The sequence below is a fragment of the Pezoporus occidentalis genome, unplaced genomic scaffold (genome assembly GCF_034315485.1).
Source record: "Pezoporus occidentalis ecotype Australia unplaced genomic scaffold, CSIRO_AGI_Poc_V1 ctg38, whole genome shotgun sequence".
NCBI classification, from domain to species: domain Eukaryota; kingdom Metazoa; phylum Chordata; class Aves; order Psittaciformes; family Psittacidae; genus Pezoporus; species Pezoporus occidentalis.
In genome coordinates this window covers 221,492-244,531 of record NW_026915702.1, presented here as the reverse complement: position 1 = coordinate 244,531, position 23,040 = coordinate 221,492, and the positions used below count along the sequence as shown (strand labels likewise).

The following is a 23,040-nucleotide window of genomic DNA, read 5'->3' as shown; positions in this document are numbered from 1 at the left end:
CAACAGCAGCTTTGCAATAACAGATACCTTAAAGAAATAATCCATTTTCATCTCAACTGTTCACATTTCTGTAAAAACAAACAACATGATAATGTGTCTGTTCAATGAAAATGTGGAAATGTGTCTCCATTATCTCTTGATTCCCAAGGCTACAGGGGGAAAAAAAAACACTCTGTCAGATGTAGTATAGCACTTTGAAAAAAAACAACCCTCAGTGTTGCCTTGCTAATGAGTCCATACTGGGATACTTCAGACTAAGCTAACAATAATGAGTGCAAGGTTTGGAGCAAGGATGCTGATAATCATCTACACCTGATGAAGGTGACTGCCTATAAGTGGTTTTGGAAATCATCATGAGAAAGTCTTTTATAGTTCCTAAAATGAAGAAGATTCTCACCATTCCTGTGCTGCTGTAGGAAGGCTGGACTGATGCCCACAGACTCTGAAACACCTCCTCCTAGCCAAAGCTGAAGCCCTTACACATGAAACAGCACAAGGAACCATAAGGGCTGCTGTTGGGTGCTGGTCCCAGGAGAAGCTGTTGTGTTTGGAGAGGACACTGGAGTGCGAGCTGCCAGAAGTCCTGCCATAGCCAGAAAAGAAGAAGAAAAACCAAAGTGCTAAGAGCAGGTAGGACCATCTGATGAGCACATTCACACTTTCAGGATCGTACACTATCTACACAATTAAAGATGTCTAAAGTCATGTGGTGATCACTCTGTGGCCTATTCATTTGTTACTAACAAATCTGCCCATGCCCTGATCTCTACCCCAACATTAATCTTTCCAACTCTGCTCATAACCTCTCAGCCACTGAAAAAGTGGAGATACTCCTTCGTATTGAACACTCACCAGTGTAACCCAGCTGATGTAATAATCTTTTCTCCCTAAAGAAATTGATGCTGGATTAATAGCTACTACCCAGTTCCCAGGGGCATGGTGCCAGGGGTCAGTTTATTGTGCGGTCAGCAGCTTGCACAGATCTAGTGCAAAAGTACTGAAGTACAGTGGGATTAACTCCTTTAGCCTTTTAACAGGGCTGTTCAGTCAATATGCCTTCAAAGGTTTTGATAAGGCATGATTTTTTTTAAAGGTATTTTTTCTCTATCAGTTATAGTGACAGACCACACATGCTTGACTGCATTAAGCACTAGAAATGGACTGGAACTAAAACCTGCATTGCACATGCCCAACGTGCAATTTCAAAATCTGACATCCCAGCTCTGCAGTTTGGGCCCACGTCTGCAATATGTTCACATCGAAGGCTGTGATGGGCCCAAGATTAATTTTCCTGAGTGCTTCTCCCACAATCATGGTCTGATGCTCCCTGTCGTGTCACACATATTCAACCCTGTTGCTGCTGTCCCACTTTGCTTTCCACATTCACTAGCTGTGCCTTCTAAAGCACCCTCCCCTCATCTCAAAAATCTCTTGTCCACAGAAGCAGCAAAAGACTTTTTTTTCAGCCACAGGTGTTGTCACTGCTATTTCTTGTTCCATTGCAGATTCACAAAGGTTTCTTTGCCCAAATCACTGTTGTTTCACTCCTCAAGCTGTAAGGAAATGAAGCCTTGCCTAAGTAAAGCCCTTGAGTGTCTGCTCAGCTGCACCAAAACCAAGCAAAGCTCCCTTGACACCTCACAAGCTCCTTCCCGGTGTGGTCAAATGTGCACCAGCCCTCCTGGTACTGTAGTGCTTATGCAACATTTGCTCAGAAAAACAATTCCAAACCCAAGTGAACAATTAATCCAATAACTGATTAATACAAAATTTATGTATATTTTCTTGACCAGGAATTGGGAAACACGTCTTTCCCTGGCCCATCCATTAATGTCCTAGCCGATAAACCCTGTGAGATCCATCTGTCACATACATCTACCACACATTTTAATCCTCTCCAGCATGAGGAGGCTTTTGACATTGACCCAGTGTATTTTCAATGGTTACTGAGCACTGATTCAGGTTGGCCCTCATCCAAGGCAGGAATACTGAAAATAAGGAAGAACAGTCTGTGGGTGTGCAGCTGAGCTCTCATCCTGTACCACAAACCAAACTGAATCCCCTGGCCCATAGTCTTTAGTTCCAGTGTTCTTCATTACTGGAGGTGTTTCTCCTGTTACCATTATTATTATTACTAATAATGATAACAAACACACCATCTGCAGAAAAAGGTGATGCCGGGGGGCTTTTCTCAGATGCTTGAACATAAGTATTTTGTACTGCTGAAGAACCCAGTTTGCTTTTATGATTCATGTAAATCCCATTGTGAATGCAGAGATATTTCCTTGCCTTTTGCATGATGGCAACATTTTGTGCATGAAAGGCACAAACCCCACAAACACATAATAAATCTCACATAAGGAATGCAGTGCAGCAGATCTATGTTTTGCTTTAATTAGCATTCTGAGGTGATAGCGGCTTGGTGTGCAGATCGCTGTTTTGTAACACTGCGCATCCTTGCTAGACTCCTTAAGGAACCTGGCACACACGGCACTTCCCTGCATTGTCTGTTGTTTTTCTTGGAGGCTGAGTATTTTCACTGAAATGTCACTTGCCTGCCCCGTCCATGCTCGGCTGCTCTTGGAGTGTGCTCAGACATTGGGCTTTCAAAAAACAAAGGGAATTCGGCACTTAACCAGCACTTAGCGCTCCACTTACTTGTTTACAAAACATGGAGTTGAAAAACAAAACCATAAGGAAGTAGTTCAGGTAATAAAAGTTGATGAAGATTTTGCTACAGGTTGTAGCTGCTGCTTGAGCTACCTCTCAAGACATTACAGGATTATAAGGCAGATGTGTGTAGTGGTGGATAGTTGATAAATAGCAGGAATGGGGCACTGGGACTCTGAGACTGCAAACTTCTCTCCTTGGTGCATGACTTGCCCCTGGCAGGAAGGAGCCCCCATCATCTTGGCTCTTCTGAGATGGGAATCATCTGTGTAATTCAGCAGAGTTAAGATGCCCAAAACCCCAAGGTCAGGGGTTTAGGCTCATTTTGGGCTGGGTTTTTTTCCAAAGGTAGGGAGAAGCACGTCAGGGTAGGCTGAACTGGGCAGCTCACCCTAAAAGCTTGTTCTCAGCAGAGATGTCAAAGCCTCAAAAGACCTCACACAGGGTAACTACTCTGGTTTGCTTGGAGAATCAGAAACACCAGTTGACAGGATATGGGCAAAGCAACCCTCTTACGAGATGATCAGACCCACTCTTTGGGAGCACACTCCCCAAACAGGTGGAAAGCTATAGTAGACGGGCAGTAGGTTTTCACTTTCTTTAAGTAGATCCTGGTATGAATAGGAATTCCTCTGGATTTGGCACTACCCTTGACTGTGAAAAAAGCAAGTGCAAAGAAACTCAGAGGTGGGTGTTCAAATTCAATCACTAGTTACATAGCTACGTGCTTTCCAGGACTGCTCCTGTAATCTTTCCCCAATTGAATAGTTTTGTCACCTTCAGGAGGAATTACAGAAATAACCAGCACAGCAGGTTAAAATTGCAGCCTGGAAGATTTAGCTATTAGGAAACACTCCATACCCATAAGGATGTTAAGCAATGGTGTCAATTCCCTGGAGAGAGTGTGACTAGAGGTTTTTAACAACAAGTTAGTAAAATATCTGCTAAGGCACAGGCAGCATATCCTGCCCTGAGATAGGCAGATGAGTTCCATAAGTTTTGGAGATGCATTTTAGACCTGTTCTTAGCCTGTTTTCCAAAGGCAGTGAGGCAATGGCTCTCCATCCCAGTTTGCCAGCCCTTAGTAATTTCTGACCCACTGAGTGAACTTCAACCAACTTTGACAGAAGAGTAGAGATAGCAAAAATACTAAGTTCCTACCTATTTTAAGCAACTATGGATAAATAAAAGAGAGCAAGGGAATTAATGTCTTCACTGATTTTGCGGCCCCATATCCTTTCAGAGAGGCAACAACCCCAGTTCTTGCAGCTTTCACTAGCACAGCGTACACACAAATCTGCAGGAACCAAACTTTGCTGCTTCACGCTTCAATGCAGGAGAACAATATGGATGAAGTCAGTGTTGAGCTTTGGAAATCTGCTTTGGCCTGCCCAGACAGCACATTTAGAAAGAGCATTTGCAAATGGTCCTATAACATTCATACAGAAAAGACTACAGGCCTGTCCATGGTGCCAGGGAAGGAGATGGAACAGATCACCTCAGGTGCCATCAAACAGCATGTACAAGACAACCAGGTGATCAGGCCCAGTCGGCATGGGTTGATGAAAGGCAGGTCCTGCTTGACTAACCTGGTCATCTTCTATGACAAGGTGACCTGCTCAGTGGATGAGCAAAAGGCTGTGGATGTTGTCTACCTGGACTTCAGTAAAGCCTTTGACACTGTTTCTCACAGCATTCTCCTGGAGAAGCTGACTGGTCATGGCATGTGGTGCTTGCTGGGTAAAAAACTGGTTGGATGGCTGAGCCCAAAGAGTGGTGGTGAATGGAGTTAAATCCAGTTGGTCACAAGTGGTGTTCCCCAGAGCTCAGAACTGGGGCCAGTTATGTTTAACATCTTTATCAATTATCTGGATGAGGGGATCGAGTGCACCCTCAGTAAAGTTTGCAGATGACACCAAGCTGGGTGGGAGCATTGGCCTGCTGGAAGGTAAGAAGGTTCTGCAGAGGGATCTGGACAGGCTGGAGAGATGGGCTGTGGCCAATGGTATGAGGTTCAACAAGGCAAAGTGCCAGGTCCTTAAATTGGGTCACAACAACTCATGCAACGCTACAGGCTTGGGGAAGAGTGGCTGGAAAGGTGCTCAGCGGAAAAGGACCAGGGAACATTGGTCAAGAACTGGCTGAACATAAGTAGCTTGTGCCCAGGCAGCCAAGAAGGCCAAGAGCATCCTGGCCTGTATCAGCACCAGTGCGGCAGCAGGGCCAGGGCAGTGACTGTGCCCCTGCACTGGGCACTGGTGAGGCTGCACCTCGAATCCTGTGTTCAGCTCTGGGCCCCTCACTGCAAGAGAGACATTGAGGTGCTGGAGCAGGGCCAGAGAAGGGCAACGGAGCTGGTGCAGGGCCTGGAGCACAAGTGTGATGGGGAACGGCTGAGGGACCGGGGGGGTTCAGTATGGAGAAGAGAAGGCTCAGGGGGGACCTCATCGCTCCCTACAACTGCCTGACAGGAGGATGGAGCCAGGAGGGGGTCGGTCACTTCTCCCAAGTAACAAGGGATGGGACAAGAAGAAATGGCCTCAAGTTGTGCCACGGGAGGTTTAGGTTGGATATTGTGTTTTCACCACAAAGGTTGTCAAGCCCTGAATAGGCTGCTCAGGGTGGAGTCACCATCCCTGGAGGTATTTAGAAGATGTGTAGATGTGGTGTTTGGGGACATGGTTTAGTGGTGGTGTTGGCAGTGCTGGGTTAACCGTTGAGCTTGAGGATCTTAAAGATCTTTTTCCAACCTAAACAATTCTATGATTCTATGTGTTTATGTAAATCCAATTTTATGCACCATTTTCCAGCAGGCAGAAAATGAATCATCAATACCCAAGGAGGCTGATTATGCCAATGAAATATTGACATCTGACAATACTAGTCACAAGAAGTTATCAGGATATTTCCCTATACTGATGTCATGAAGCAAGGAAGATAGCTTAGAATATACAGGTGGGTAATTCTTATCAATGGCCACCAAAAATCCTGTAACTGCTCATCAGCAACAAAGCTTACTATCATACCAAGACACAGCTCAACAAAACATCTGTTTCTGGGTAATTCTTATCAATGGCCACCAAAAATCCTGTAACTGCTCATCAGCAACAAAGCTTACTATCATACCAAGACACAGCTCAACAAAACATCTGTTTCTGAAAGCACTTTATTTCCCCCTGTCTTCTACAATATTCTTGTGCAAATTCCACCCAGCATCCACAAAGAATAAAACTTTCAGTATATTCTGTTTGTCTTTGTTGCCTGTGTAGGCCTTCACACAGGAACATAGGAAATCCAAGCTTGGAAAGGAATAGGTGTTTTCTTGGTTTGAAAGCACATCATCCTAATAGAAATATGACAAAATCTAAATGTTCCACAGTACTTTCCCATATTGCCTGTAAAATTTTAGCAGAATCATCATAGGACAGACAAAGATTATCCTACATCTGTGTTCTGCTTTGTAGCTGCACCATTAACTCCACCTCAAACCAAAGCTGAGCAATACTACTTGGAGTGAAAAACCACATGGGGTTGTCCATAACCTTGCCAAACTTAAGAGGCACTGGGTTTCAATATCCTGTATTTTGGGAAAATAAAGAAAAAATGGCCCAGTCATTTCTAAGAAACAGGTTAATGATTTGAGATAGCACATGAAATTATGAGTTGTCAAATCTGGGCATCTCCGAGATAGAGTTCTGGTCTAGCCTGCGGTGAGAGGATTGTCTCAGTTTGAACAGTTTTATGGTGGCTTGTATACAATGTATGTGACAACAAGGTCATGAAACCAAAACCAGAGTTCTGATTTCCCCACGAACGTGGCAAAGGAACACAGGACAGATTCGCCAACCCCTATATATCCCTGGGAAAGCTCCCAGAGGGACTGTCAGCAATAAATTAACTGTCAAGCAGACACGTTCAGCTGCCTCTTCACCTCCTTTCCTACCAGCTCCAGCACAGACACTGGTACCTGTGCTTGTCCATATCTTTGACAGAACAAATGAGGTGCAATATTTATTCTTTAGCTTGGCCTGCTAACAAGCATGTACCAGACGGCAAACATAAATAGGGAGGCTTGGTCTACCCCCAAAAGCCTTCCTCTTGAGAAGCTGAGGGGCTGTAATGTGGATTTTCCACAAGGAGTGTTCTAAAGGCTGGTAATGAAAATGCCATCCATGCAACAAAAAAATCCCCGTAGGGAAACGCTAGTTAGTGCCCACTTAGCAGGCAATGAGCCAGGGAGAAGGGCATATGCCTTTGAGATTTGTTGTGCCCATGATACTGATCTAGGATTAGCAGCCCTAGGATAGGATTATTGGCCCTAATTTTATCCTTCCCCCCCCCCCCCTTTAAAGCTAAATGCTGCTTCCTGAAAGCTGCTTGATCAGAGCCCCTTCCACTTCATATCAAACCCCAGTTTAAAATGTAGGAAACTGCTGTCTCGTTTAGGAGAAATACACAAAAATGAGAAGCTAAAAACCCTATGTGGAATCTAATAATAAATAGGGCAGAGATGTAAGCAAATAGATACCACATGCTGTGTGATGGTTCACAGCTATTGTATCAACAAGTTAGTGTTACCTTGGAAACAAGAGATTATCCATGCATGCCTCCTCCTAGACTGAAACCAGGAAAGGAGGCATGCAGAACTGGTTTTGAGTCTTCTGGACTTCTCAGAGTTGCCACCCAATTGTTGATGCCAATTGATCCCAATCCCAACTACTGATGAAAATTCAAAGACAGTGCAGAGGTTGCACCATCCTTAATGCAACATCCACATCGATGAGGGTGAGTACTTGGTCGATTTGTCCTTTCCACCTTGGGATAACACCACCCTTTTCCAAGAAAGCCCAGAAAGATTGTTCCCTGAAATATTCCATGCAGAACACAGAACAACATTGCCTTGTCTGATTTGCAGCAGCAAGGAGGGCTAACAGCAACAGCTTGGTATAACATCAAATGACTTGAATGAAATAAGTTTCAGCTAATGTGTAGTACCCCATAGCTGAGGCTGATTAAGAGCATTCACACACATGAGGTTCACCACCCAGGCTCTCTACGTGAGTGGGAGTTTGCTACAGTGCTATCACTTGACTGCACTCAAGCCTGTGTCCATTTTAGACTAAAACAAGGATTTTGAGTTTTTTTCCTGTTTTTTTCTTACTATGAATAGTAAAAAAACATTGATCCTGCTCCCTGGCTGACTCAGTTCAATGCAGCTGTACACAGGATGTCTTGGTCTACATCATAACACGAGGCACAGCTGTTTGTCAGAGCTTGGGAGCGCTCAGAGCTGCCACCCTGAACACCGAGGATGGGTTCCTGGCTGCTGACTTCAGCCAGGCATCTCATCCCAGTGGACATCAGTGAAGCTGTGTCCCTTGGGAATAGCTAAATGCCTGGCCCTTGGAAAATCAGTTCGCTGTGTTTACAAATACAACTAGACCAGAAAGGGTAATTCCCTGGTGAGTGTTGGATTGTGAGCATGTAGAAATTCATATTAATATATATTCAGTGTCTCCTATGACCACAGACCTACATTTCAGATAAGCCATTGATCTGGATGTAAGAAATTTAAAAAAATGGGGGTTACACTACATTAAACAACTTAATATGTGTGAATAATAATGATTTTTTATTTTTTTTTTCTAAAGAGATTAAACAAAAATAAGGATTTGTTAATCAACTGATTGTGGAATTGGTACTTCCTACAACCCAGCTGGTTTGATGGAACTTGTACCACACTCATATTCCTGTGCAAGTCCTTTTACAGCACTCTGGCCTGAAATGTAGGCCTACGAAACCAGGGCACTATTCTTCCAACACAGCCAGCAGAACAGCTTCTGATGACATCTCCATGCCTGGGTATTACCAACAACGGACTGGCATAGTCTCCCAAGGTCTTCATGTGGGGTATTTAACCACAGAGCTGCCTCTCTCAGATGCTCCTGGCTTCCTTACGGCACATCTGGTTCTTCCCAGCTGTGATTTGTCCCTCTGCCCTGCCTGTCTACTCTACTCTTGTCTGAGGCGCCCTCATAACTGAAAGAGAAACTAGAGCTAGAGATCTTATTTCGGGGGGGGGGGGGGGGGGGAGAAAAAAGCACTATGAGTATTTGCCTATCCCCCCTCCCTGCCAGCTAGATGAGACCAGGTGAGCCATGAACCTGGTCTCAGGTTCAGAGGGGGAAAACAGGGGAGAAGATGGGCTCTGGTGAGAGAGAGATGTCAAGAACAATGGTATGACAATGAGGCAAGAATGACGCTTTCTTGCAAATCCAGCACCCATGTACCCATGCACATGGTGGCATCTTGGGTCACCTCTTGCTCAGTACAGAGCAGTATCTGTTGAGTCAGAGAACTGGCAACTGCATATGTACAGAGCCAGTTCTGATCCCTTTGCTTTTTCACTCTGATCTGATCTGGGTGAGACTATTCACAAAAAAAATTAATTCCCAATTTCACAACACACCCCTGGAGATTCATTTCTAATCACCTACCAGGGATTATTCAGACAGTTGCACACGAATACCTGCCATGTATTCCATCTTTTGGGTTAAAGAACAAAACCAGAACAAGAAGATTTGTCGATTTTGACACAAAAACTTCATTAGGCTCAGTACTTACAATTGCATGACCAGATATAAATGGTTTGGACTTTCATAGATGTCTTCCAGGGCAACTATATTTTCATGCTTGATCCTGAAAAAAAAACACAAGGTGAAATAATGATTTTTATTTTGTTAAGTGGCTGTAAAACTAAAAGCTATTTTTAGTTAGACACTACTTGTCAGTGCTTTATCCAACATCATAAAATACGATTTTGACCAAAGTAGATAGTGCTTCACAGTCCAGAATGCTGTTATTACACACAGAAAATTCCTTCAGTCCTCTCTGAAGCCAAAATGTTTAAGGGTTAAGTATCTGGGGCATTAAAGGTTTACAGTTCCTCTGTCACATGAATGAAGATGGTGGTTGGAGGTTGAAATCTCAGCAGCAATTGAGGGTGCTAGGGAGTGACAGGGTCAGGGTGCTGGCTGGCAGGGAGAAGGCAGGGATTTGCCCCCATGCAGAAGCTGGCAAAGGGAGGCAGCAGCCATACAACAGCCCCACACTCCTTCACCCTGCTCCAATGTCACTGTTGGTCTGGACGCCTGAATTTCCCTTGAGCAGTGAGGGAATTTGCAGCATTATTAAACACCATGCACTTCCTTTGCAATGGCTCCAAGCCATCACCATTCCCCCCGATCATTCTCACCAAGCCTCTTGTCAAAATGCTAGCTCTGAAGAGAAAGATCATCTCTACAAGCATACATCTAATTGACTACTAGAGCAATGCCTCTCTGGGTTTGCTCCTTAGATGCTTACAAATAATTTTCAATGGATACACTTAACTTATGTAAACCCTAAAGAGATGACCAGTACAACTCCAGGGGCAGAATATTAATTACACCAATTGCAGACAATCATTTCAAGAGTGAGAGAAAGCTGGGAAGTGCTAAGCAAAGACCACTCGTTAAACAACAGATGGACATGTTCAGAAAGAAAGTAAAAGTGCATTGTCAGCAAATGCAAAACTCTACATGTTTCAAGGTTCGAGTAGCTTAATTAAGATCCTCAATCATGTGTCATGACCTCATCCTTAATTGTTCCAAGTGCCATCAAGTCTATGTGATTCGAAGAGCAGAAGGTCCCCTGTGCCTGGCAGGATCTTTCCTGTAAGAATGCAGACTAATCCAATTTCCTCTGAATTCACTGGAAAGCTTATGACTGACCTGAATTAACACCCATAATCACCCATCAAAAGCTGCATTCATATAAGGACCTTCACATACAGGAAATTTAACATCAACAGCAAGTGATCTCAAATATAATGCACTACAGGATGTCAAAGCAACAAATACCTGAGTACACTCCTCACTCTACATCGATACCAGGAAAACTCTGTGATATTTTAGCAAAATTTCCAGGTAGACTGCATCATAAAGTAAGTTCTTATTATTGACAACAGGAAACCAATACATTTCCCACTTGGCTTTACACAGCACATGCTTAAAAACATTCATTTCGTTGTGCAGATTTAGTGCCTGATCCCTTAAGGGTTACAGTTAGGACAAGGGCAGTTTTGCCTTGCTTAAGTTAGTTGAATGGACACTGCAAATCACATATCAATCCATTAGTCACTTTTAATGAAAAATTGTATGTATTTAACCATTTTCCTTTATGCACATTCATTTGTGCACCTCCTACCATCATGATCAAGGCAATTTTAATACAAATAATCTGCCACAGTGTTATCTGTTTAAAGCCTCCAACTTAGCCTACGGTGTGGTTTTTACCATGCACATATTAATGCTTTGCATTTCTACCTCCGAGAACCTCAGAGGTTCTCCAAACTAACCTAACTCCCTCTGAAACAGCTGCCAGCAACACCTAACTGTCACACACATGGCTACTGGGGGTGTTACCCACAAAGACAAGCAGCCAGGGGGGCAGAGGCCAGAAAAGAGCTCATCAGACATGCAATGCTGTTCTGAGAGTTGCCACAAGACCCTCACCCCTTCCTGATTTGCAAACCAAATGGGAACTTTGCCACTGTGCTCTCTGAAGGGCAGTAAACTCGCTCAGTTTTAAAGTGAAAGGGGGAGAAAAGGTTTAGTCCTACCACTGTGGTGTCCTCTGTATTGAGCCAATCTGATTTGAAAACAGACAGATACAGGATGTGAGCACGTGGGAGACAGCCAGTATTAAGTGTAATCTGGAAGAAGACAGCAGAAGAAGAGGAATCACCCCTAAAGCAAAAAGGGAACAATCCCCCATAGGGATGAGGATATTTGGAAGATGATGTGTCCCTTTGGGAGGTGACCCCTGTGCACAATAGCCACCCCAACCGCTGGTGGCTGCTGTGCTTGAGGGGCTTGCTGAGATGGGAATAAGGCATTTTTATGCACTTTCTTTCGTTCTCCCCAGGACTAGCAAGGCCTTAATCATGGAGTCACACAGTGCTCAATATTCCTGGTGAAGTCCCCATCGCGCACCCACAAACAAAGTGTCCCGCGTAGCATTTCTCTACTGAGATGGACTATCAAATGACAAGCTATTTAAAGGAAAATGGAATTCAAGATAAAACTAAAAATAATAGGAATCGGTTGGGGAGAAACCTGTGGTTTCAGATCAAGATGTGGGTTGTGGTGCTGACGTTGGACCAGAGCAGCTATGGGCTTCCCAGCAGAGGTCACTGCAGCCAGCAGGAACCACTCCGCTGCCAAACACGTGTGCTCCTTTCTTCACTTCATAGCATGGTCACTCACCTACAGTCCTAATACATAATAACGGACCCTTCAAGGCTGAATGCTGTTCATTACAATAACACCCCCTGGTTCAGGAAATCACGTGTGGTATTGACACAACATTTATCAATACCACAAAGGCCAGGAGGGGAATGGGACAAGTTTGCCCCTCTCTCCTGCAAGCAGATTGGCAGTGCCAAGCAGGCTGGTACAGCCAAACAGACACTTCTGGCTTGCACAGATGCTCGGGTACATCCAGAGTTGAGGAAATGGTCACGGATCAGGAGGGATTTGGGAATGGCTTAATTAAGTCCACTTTTATCCCCCTCTAGAAACATCAAGTGAATCTCAAAGGTTCAGAGGATTCGTTCTGCTAAGCCTCCAAATGCCTCCACTCAGCCTCACCGGTGATCTTGCTTAGCAGAAATACTCACCGGACTATCTGATCTCCTCAAGACCTGCTGGGATTTACGTTTTTAGAAGGTGCTGCTCTCATTTCACAACAGGGAAAGCAGCATGCAGAAAAGCTAGATGTCCATCTGTAATAACGGGGGGGGGGGGGGGGAACAGAGGTGGCCAAGAAACCAGATCTCCTAACCCCAGAGTATGATCAAAACATGGGCTTGGTTAAAGCAAATTAAATCAAGTTATGCAAATTGTTATGAACAAGGAAACATCCAAATAAGGAAATCTCCCTGACCACTCTTCTAATCACCCCTTCCTCATGTTTGCTGTTTTCCCTGATGTCCTCCCTCCTTCCAGACAAACCCCAGGGGCTGCTCACAACTCCCATACACTGATGTGTCCCCAAAAATTCCCCCATCTGTGACATGGTGCCACCTCCAACCACTGCAGCTTTGTTTGTTTTCAGGAACATTCTGAGGCCATTTGACAGATATAGGACGTTTAGAAATAAATATACAAATAAAGAGAGGCTGATACTTCAACCAGTTTGCTAAGGACTCTTCACCCTACCAGGCCCATGAGATGCTGTAATCCAAGGGACAAAGCAGAGGAAAATATATCTAGAAGTGAGACTCAGGGAAATTCAAATATGCAAAAAATTATGAAGAGTGATTAGTCTTGGTAAGAAACTATGAAAAGAAAGGATGGATTCACCATTTTCAGAGCAGCACTGGTTTTATGCAGGCAGACACAAGCCACAAGGTTTGATGCAATGATGCAAAATTACCAAGTCTCCCCTTCAGCCTTCCAGGTCTATCATTCTGCCCATGAGCTGTTACAAAGGTGTCAACAACACAAATGAACAAAGGCAATGTTGCACCTGAGCAATATTTTAACATATGAGCATTTCTAGCCAAGAATTAAAGGAGCAAACTGAACTGAGCAACTGATTTGAAGTGACTTTTCCAAGCACAGCAGCTGTGCAAACAAGGGCTGACAGGAGAGCATTTGATCTGCTTCAGAGCCAAGCACAGACTGGTCCCCTTTGCTTGCTGTACAGTTGCTGCACAAGAGCATTGATAGGAGAATTGTCATTTTAACCTCCTTGCTGCAGCATTCAGTGCTGCTGAAACACAGAAACGTTTGCCTCTGAAGAATCTGAAACTCATCCCTGAAACAAGACCCAACTTGACCAAGAGTGGCACTTGCCCTGCATGACAGTTTCCCTCATGTCAAACTGGGTGTGCTGTGGTGCTGGAGTAGTGAGGAGTACATGGCGTGGCTCTCCAGTGATGCTAAATCCACCCTCACCACTGGCCTTCACAGAGCTGACACATCCTACTTACTGCCACCAGAAGAGCACAAGCCCTATAGGTCCAGAACTAGCCCTAATGGGCAAAACTCACTTCAATATTCTTAAAATTACAGAGATAAATAGATAAATAAATAAATAAAATTAATATTTTCCATGGGCTTTGGCTTCAGATTGCTTTTACAAAGCAAAGGATTCAAGTTGACATACAATAAGGGAAACTAAATCCTTTAATGACTGAGCTCCCTGCACATTTCTGTTGGCTCCTGACCCTCCCAAAGGCCAAGAGCTGAAAGTAAACTCATTGCATATTGCCATGGATCATTTATTAGAGGGGTAGCATTCTGCAAAGATAAAAGCTGAGGACCAGATTTTGCTATTGCTTTGGCTGCTGAGCTGCCAGGAGAGCATGTTAAGTACCCCAGCTGCAAAGGCATGCTATAAACTACGACTGAATCACTTATATTAACATCTATCGTATTTAATGCTGAAAACTAGAATCAGTTAGAAGAATACTATACAAAAAACCTTGGGTAAACACGAGAGCTATTTAAGTATGGCAGGTTCCCTCTTCAACAACTCTTTCTGAGCCAGAGTGTTACATTTACAAGACATGACATTTAATGCTGCACCTCCATGAACAGCATGTGTCACGAATAAAATGCCACAAGAAAACACAAATAATTTTGTGAGAGCCAGAACTAACAAAGCCTGAGTCTGTAAGGATTTGTGGCTTTGAAAAACCAAATGTCTTTGCGAATAAATGCTCCATTTCCACACATACCCTGCAGAGAGTTTTGCCGGCAGCATGAGGGTTACTAGGCTTGATGAATTCACCAGTTGGCCAAGGGAATTGTTTAACTCGCAGTTCCTGCTCTGGAGGACACTAGAAACTTGCCTCTGCTCAGCTGTCTTAGTTGAAATGAGTCAATAATTTCAACACATATTAGGATAGTCTCACACATGGAGTGCACATCAGATTGCTTTCCACATGAACAAAAACTATCAAAAACTCTTCAGAATGGCTCATAATGATATGAGAACACATGGGAACTTTTGGCCTGCTCCAAGGGGAAAATGTGACAAGTCTCCTAAGAGGGGAACAGGGTGAGATGGTAAGGGATGGTACAGCAAAGGAAATTGATGGCTGTCGTGGAAATGGCTGTCTGACTGCAGCAGAGCTCTTCCCACATCTCCTTGTCTGGAGAAACTTTCAAATGCTGATGCTGCCCATCGGAATTGCATTTCCTTACTTTGATGCAAAGTCTCTTGTAATGTGGACCTTTGAAAAATCAACTGGACATGTATGACATGAGGCACCGTATCTCTAACTCTACCCTCTTACCTTTCTTATCTCACAGCCCTCAAACACAGAATCACAGAATCATAGAATAGTTAGGGTTGGAAAGGACCTTAAGATCATCCAGTTCCAATCCCCCTGCCATGGGCATCCTCCAGAACAGGTATTTTACAGATGGATATTCCTCATATAGCTTCACTGACATTTGCATGAGCGGAGTTCAGCATGACGCTTCTCCCAGCATCCAGGTTGCCCTCCCACATGGACCTTCTAGTTCAAAAAGAAAAGATGTAAGCTCCTGTCCAAACCTTTTCTTTTTGCGCAGTTGGTATTATAGAATCATAGAATGGTTTGGGTTGGAAAGGATCTTAAGATCATCTAGTTCCCCTGGGCAGGGACACCTCACACTAAGCCATGTCACCCAAGGCTCTGTCCAACCTGGCCTTGAACACTGTCAGAGATGGAACATTCACAGCTTCCCTGGGCAACCCATTCCAGTGCCTCACCACCCATACAGGAAATAAATTCCTCCTTATGTCCAATCTAAACTTCCCCTGTTTAAGTTTTAACCCGTTACCCCTTGTCCTGTCACTACAGTCCCTAATGAAGAGTCCCTCCCCAGCATCCCTATAGGCCCCCTTCAGATACTGGAAGGCTGCTATGAGGTCTCCACGCAGCCTTCTCTTCTCCAGGCTGAACAGCCCCAACTTTCTCAGCCTGTCTTCATACAGGAGGTGCTCCAGTTCCCTGATCATCCTCGTGGCCCTCCTCTGGACTTGTTCCAACAGTTCCATGTCCTTTTTATGCTGAGGACACCAGAACTGCACACAATACTCCAGGTGAGGTCTCACAAGAGCAGAGTAGAGGGGCAGGATCACCTCCTTCGACCTGCTGGTCACACTCCTTTTGATGCAGCCCAGGATACAGTTGGCTTTCTGGGCTGCGAGCGCACACTGAAGCCGGCTCATGTTATTTATCAGGTATTTAGGACCTGATATTTATCAGGTCTTTCTCATCCATCTTGTATCTTGTGAAAGGTGACTTTATGGCAGGCCTTTCCCTCACAAACATTGCACAAATTGTCTTGTGGGATTTTTTTATCACATGGAAACCTTTTTCTCTCCTTGATGATTTCAGACCATTCAATAGGAATGCCTTTTATGCCAGCAAATAGTCTACTGACAGCACTGTATGGTGACTCCAAGAAGCCACAAGAAGTGGCTCCAGGCAGTTCACAAGAAGCAAGCAGCTGCATAGGTTAGGGCTGCTTGCAGTAAATTTTGCAGAGGGAAATGAAAGTATGCTGGTTGATTTTCTTTTCTTTTGCACACAAAAGTGAAGTTCCAGCCTGGAAAATCATACATTTTAAAATGCTCGCACCAACATAGGGATTGTACCTTTGGATTAATTTCATCTAGAGGTTTGGCAGCCCATGGTAAATAAAAGGCTACCAGATTTACATCATCAAGTCAACCAACCTCCCTTGAAATAGATACTTTTGGAGGCAGCTTTAGGTGAAAAGAGGAAGGCTTAATGGCACCAAGATTAATTTCTACTATTTCATATCCTACAGATTTTTTCCTCTCCCCTGCAGCCAACAAGTACGTGGTACTGCAGTGGTGACAGCTTCTGTGGCTGCAGAAAGGGCTTTGTATAAAGCATCTTAGATAAGCAGTCTCCCTCTCTCTCACTCACAAACACGCATGCAAATAATGTGAGTTAATGAAACTTCAACTAGACACAGAGCAGAGATGTGAACAAAACCAGGCAGATGTCAGTTGCTCTTAGCACAGGTGGCTCTACAGAGCTTGCAAAGCCAAAACATCTGCTTTTTCTCTCCTCCTGCATTTAGATTGCTGGGGGTTGGTTTGTTTTGTTTTTGAAGTTACTTCCTTAATTTGCTTATTGCAAGGAGCTGGAGGAGGTTTACTGGATTCAGTAGTGAATATTCCCTTGCACTACAAATGAAAGAGAACTTGTACTTATGAGCAGAAAGACAGAAACAGTGCTGTGTCTCCCAGCCAGATGGCGTTTTTGACCTCCTCTGATCTCCTACCACCACGATACGATACCTTTTATGCCCACCCACATGGCCTATCTCGCCTTGTTTGATCTAATGACTGGGCAAGGGAGAGCTAATTCCAGCTGAAAGCCAGATGGTTCAGTGCCCATATATTGATTGTCTGGTCAGATTAGCTAAATCTCTGTGGCTGGAAGGCAAAGGAGTTGAACTTTGGGGTCAGACGGCTCACAACACTTGAAGGAAATTAGTGTCTTTCCTAATATCTTTTAAGATCTCTGTGCTCCTGTCAGGTTAATTGGAGTGGGTAGGAAACGTCATCATACAGTCCTGTCTGCTTTGAAAACCAGTTACAAGAGAAAGACCCAAGATGCCTTAGAAGATGGGATACAAAGGTACATGTGGAGGGATGAATCACTTCATACACAGTCCCTCAGCTGTGACTGAAGTGGAGACTGTGATAAAAAGCCCCAGCACTGGTAGCAAGCAGCAAGTGGCTCAGAGCAGGGCATTCAAAGGAAGCTAGGGCAGCCAAAATTCAGGAGAGAGATTAAGTTGATTTTAAAATTAACAATTTTTGCCAGTTTAGTTATTTCAGGATTTAACACTTCAATTTGGCATGGAATTTTCTATATGTAAAGAAATGAGCCAGAATGGGACCTCTCCTGAGCCAGCGTCCTAGCAGGACGCTATCAATGCAGCTTCCTCCTCTGGGGCTTACATGGTGGCATAACCCACCACATGAAGAAGAAAGGATGGGGAGGTGTCAGGAGACCTTTTCTCATCTGTATACAACTTGACCTCTCTCCATTTCATCTTTCATATCCTACCCATCACCCCTGTGATCTCCTGTTAATCAAGGGTGAATACCTAGAAATCTTCCCAACAATTTCAATGGTCTCTCTTCCCCAGCACTGCATGTATTCCCTCGTGAACGCCAGCCTTACATACCAGTTTATAAAATATCCTCATGAGATTTCACGGTGCTAATATCAAATTGGAGACATTTCACAGCTGGAAACCTGAGCTGTGTAGTTAAGCAGCTGAAACACTAACTGGCTGTGGCAAAACCTACCCACATACACCTCACAACTTCTGATCCATGCCCTACCTCATTTTATACTCCCTAGCAGTGTAATCCTTCTCTTCATCTCTGATTTCTCCATATCCTGTGAACAGAGACTGGTCTGGCTCCTTCACTGCCAGGCGCATCTGTACTCCATGTGGTGGCATGCCTTCTGCACCACACTGCACAGTAGTGCAGCATGAAGAAGGTGGGGGTGTTTGCTCATGTTAAAAGATAGCTTAGTTCCCTATTGGGAAGGGGAAAGAAAAATAGGAACCTAATCTCCTCAAGCCCAGAGCACATGTAATTTTCTCCTGGAGTTACTTTCTAGCCATCAAACATGGTGCAAAAAGGATGCTGGAGGCAGCATCCTGACTGTCTCTGAAACAACAGCTGACTTTAGATGCTGTGCCAAGCATGCTGCTTGGTTCATCAAGCATGCAACAAGTGAGTCTATAGTCTTATTGCTTCACCAGGACACAGGCTGAGGTTATGCCCTCTTCTGCCTTCTACCTGGATCACAACAGAACTCAGAAAAAGGCTGACCATCTCCAGCAGAGATGCCTGTTTTTTCACTAGGCACCACACAAACATAGCAAATTAATACAGGCACTTTGAGAATACAGATGAGAGATTCCTAGACTGCACACCCAGAGTTAGGTGCTGACCTTATGTTCACTTATCTCCAGCATCTTCATGTGAATGCTGCTCAGCAGCCTTTCAAGAAAAAAGAAGTTCAAGTTCCGGGTCTTCTATCACAATAACTCACAGCTCCAGTGGGAAGATTAGGACCAAATAACCTTCTGAAATGCCTGGATTCCTACAGTAGGACCTGCAGCCCATTTAAGGGAACAGGAATATCCATGCGTCAGTGCCAACCCTGATTTCAGGAATATCCCTGATTTCCACCAAAAGCAGATCAAGCCATCAGAACAACTGTTTCCAAGTGGTGGATCCCAACTGGCAGCATTCAAAAAGGCTTGCAAAGCTTGAGCAAAACCCTCCAGACTGTTTAATTTGCAGCACATCAAAACAAAGATTAATGATGAATTAATCATTAAAGGTGAAAAAGATAAAAGCACTGGCTGCAAGGATTTATTTCAGCCAAAAGCAGTGAACCATTTTGCAGCTGCTGGAAGCAGCCCTGTTTTCCCAGTGTGGAGGAGTGTGGATTTACATGCGCAGCCAGTAATTATAGCTGATTCCCACTCCCTGGCCTGGGAGACGTGAGGAGCTACATGCAGTTAAAGGTGGTGATCAGCTCCTGGGCTGAGGTGGGTTGCTCTGAAGGTATTTCATGCAATGACAGATAAACAGAAAAAGGAGGGTCTCTTTGAAAGCATTGCCCTAAAGATGAAGACTGGTAGTCTTGGAAGCATGATCTGGCTGAAACAAAGCAACTATCCTTGTACTTTGCCTCACAAAATAAGAAGCTCTTGTTAGTTTACAGTGAATGAAGAACTGAATAATGAGTATAAATACTCTTTTAGTAGCCTCCTAGTTCTCAGATGAGTGCAGTATGTACACATACATTCAGTTATATCTGAAACCTGGCAGCAGATACTACACTTTTCAAAAGAAAGCTCTTCCATCTGTGAAACACCCATTTGACACAGACACAGAGATGTTGCTGTCTACTATTATCTCCTTCATCGGTTTGAATACATACTAATGAATGGTGAATGCTATACCAGTCATACACCTGTATAAGTAAGTTACACAAAAACATGGATAACTGCCTATTTGGACAAGCACGGGATTGACAGATGTAACAGAACTAGGTATTTCATGGAAATATGGGAAATTAATGCAACTATCACCCAGGAGATGTGATAGAGCTGGTACTCCCTGCTGTGGCTTGTACAGGATCATCAGTTATTGGGTTACCCTAAAAAGCTAGTGCATATGAGTGAGGAGGACCCACGCTGATGATAAGGAGAAGCAGCAGTATGAAGGTGGAGGTTGCTTGTGTACTCAGAAAGCAGCAACGTAACCAAAGCACAAAGCAGGGCTATGCTCTACAGTCATATCCAAAAGGTGTATCCTTCAAACCTGCATTTTCTCCACAAGAGAAGCAGAAAAGCAAATGGGCAACGAACTACAAATGACATCCTGAGCATAAAAGGACATCCTTTTTGCCCCCCGATGAAGTTGATGAGCATGCTCAGCTCTGCAGATCAGGCTACTACATACTGTTGCTGGGCAGCCTAGAAAAGCACAAGCCTTGACTGAGTCATGGAATCACAGAATCCCAAACTGGTTGGAAGGGACCTTAAAGCTCATCCAGTTCCAACCCCTGCCACGGACAGGGACACCTTCCACTAGAGCAGGTTGCTCCAAGCCCCCAGTGTCCAACCTGGCCTTGAACACTGCCAGGGATGGGGCAGCCACAGCTTCTCTGGGCACTCTGTGCCAGCGCCTCAGCACCCTCACAGGGAAGAGCTTCTGTCTAATGTCTAATCTAAATATACCTTCTTTTATCTTAAAGCCATTTCCTCTTGTCCTGTCACTACATGCTATTGTAAGAAGTCCCTCTCCAGATTTTCTTTAGGCCCCCTTCGGCACTGGAAGCTGCTGTAAGATCTCTCTGGAGCATTCTCTTCTCTAGGCTGAGGAACACCAGGGCACCCAGCCTGTCTTCACAGGAGAGGTGCTCCAGCCCTCTGTTCATCTTCATGGTCCTCCTCTGAACTTGCTTAAGCAGGTCCACATCTTTCTAATTGTAAGTATATTGATAATAGTGATAATAATCACTTTGCTTCTCTGAGCACATATGGGTTTGAGTCTTGATCAATTCTCCATGTGTTTGTGCCATTAGGACCACTGTGCATCAGCGGTGCTTGCCTGCACCCTGCCCAGCTGGCTGGCCCAGGGCCACATGCCCAGGAAGCAGTGAAGCCCCGCAGATCAGGATGCTGGAGCACAGCTCTCTCAGAGCTCCTGTGCAATCCTTAGCTGGCATATCGGCAGCAGTCTGACTCAAACACTCGGTCTGCAGGGACAAGCCGCATGACAAACTCATCATCAGCAACCTGCCAGAAAACCCCCTCCTTCCCACCAAGCTGCTGGGAAGCCAATCTATTTTATTTATTGAGAAAGACAGACGGGTAAGGAAGAGGCTAGGCAGGTTTCCACGTTTCATCATCACTGTATTAGGACACTCCTACACAGAAGACTGCTCCCCCAGTTGCCTGTGGGAAGTGTCAATAGCCCTCGTGTGAGTCATGTACACCCTATACCATGAAATAGTAAGTGGAAAGCTCTGCACAGCGGGGGATTGATCTCGGAGGACAACCATAATGCTCCCTGTTCATTATGAGTTACTGTCCCCAGCCACAGAGTACAGAAAGCCAAACTCAAAGGCAGATTCTCTTCTCCCGACACCTGTGTGAAAGCAGTAGGACTGCTGAATGTCCTGGAGCCATTTTTCTGCATGGCTGGTAATGACAGAGAGAAATACAGCTTCAGTCCTCCATAAGTGAACCTGCCACTTTACAGCTTAAGGGAAGGCTACTGATGTTCAAGCTTGCATTATTTTCAATCTTCCCAGATACTGGAGGCAAAAATGCACCTTCTACTTCCACTGCTATCAGGCTTGATTTGCATGTGGTCTTCAGGAAGAGTGAGAAAACTCCCAGCAATGGGCAGAATTAATCATGGCATAATTCAGCTGGGCCAAATCCTGAAATCTTTAATCAGGGAGAACCACTGGGCATCTCACCTGGCTGGGTTCAAATTTGGCAGCATGGCTGTAGAGTCCAAAGTAGACCTGAACTTGACACACCAAGTGGGAGAAAAGTCATTTAACCAGAACAAGATAATTAGCAGAAATTCTTGCTAATAAGCACACATTTGGCTTGTGTATAACAGCTAATTGGTTTTTAACCAGGTGAGAATAAGTTTGAGAAACTTAATCTCCCCAGTTTTACAAAGGATATGATGAAGGGGGTCTAATTAAATAGTATTGAAGTTCACTTATTCCTGCTACTTGTATTACTGTGGAGCACAGGGACCCTATCTATAGGTTTCTATTTTTAGGAAAGAGAAACCTGGATTCACAAATGTCCCCAGAGTACCTTTGAGGAGGTAGCAGAGGAGTTTAAACCAAAAGCCAGGTCTATACTTGCAGCCACTTGCCCAGCAGAGTACTTTAAATTGCAGCTCCCTCTTTTCCCATGTCATGGAAGTATAATTTCTAAAAACACCCACTTAGTAGTCAAGGACAAGACTTCTAACGATTATTAGGTACCTTAGGATGCAAGCAACTTCCTATAGAAACTAAGCATCAAAGCACTTCCAAACATCCTCCCCAGTATCTTCAGATAGCTAAATATCATAAAAATACAACTCTAAATTACTTCTAAGGGGATATAAGCACCAAAGGGCTGGAAGACTGGAATATTTCCATAGTTTTAAACCCCTAATAACCACTGCAGATGGAATTTATGTTTTTTAAATATGTCACTGTTGCACTGTCTTCCTCCAGAGAGACAATGCCAATATTTCAGACAGTAACGAGCAGAATATTAATGTCATAAGCAGCAATTAATGTTAAAAGACAGTAAATCATTGATGTAAAATAAATGCATGTCTAACTGTAGGAACAGGAGGGCAAAAGAGCAGTATTACAACAACATATGGGCTATTTTTCCATCATTCTAGGTTTTACCACTGCTCACCAACTTTTTGCATGTCATGATGAAGCAGAAACAGGTATGAAACAGGTATGAAAATAAATGAATGCATTTCAAAGGACAATGATAGCAAATTTATCTTTGTCAATTCCCTGGTTGCATTCACTCAGCTAAGAAGAAATCACTATGAAAAAGTGGGCTGTTTCATGGCATTTAAGAGAATGTTTTCTAACCAACTGACTTATAAACTACAGTGCTATAGATTTCTAATATTTTATGCAGCCAAGTCACACATACAAATCACACACAGTGACTCATTTTTTCCTAAGCAATACATCTAATTAAT

The 23,040-nt window shown here is 44.1% G+C and overlaps 1 protein-coding gene across 4 annotated transcripts in view; it reads right to left on the bottom strand.

Moving 5' to 3' along the window:
• The window catches only part of CAMK1D (calcium/calmodulin dependent protein kinase ID), a 223,194-nt gene that overhangs the window by 82,612 nt on the left and 117,542 nt on the right, over window positions 1-23,040 (bottom strand). For all 4 annotated transcript variants that reach the window (XM_062631924.1, XM_062631922.1, XM_062631921.1 and 1 more), the window contains one exon: window positions 9,295-9,369. In XM_062631924.1, coding sequence (XP_062487908.1) covers window positions 9,295-9,369 — 75 coding nt within the window. The remainder of the gene's footprint in view (window positions 1-9,294; window positions 9,370-23,040) is intronic.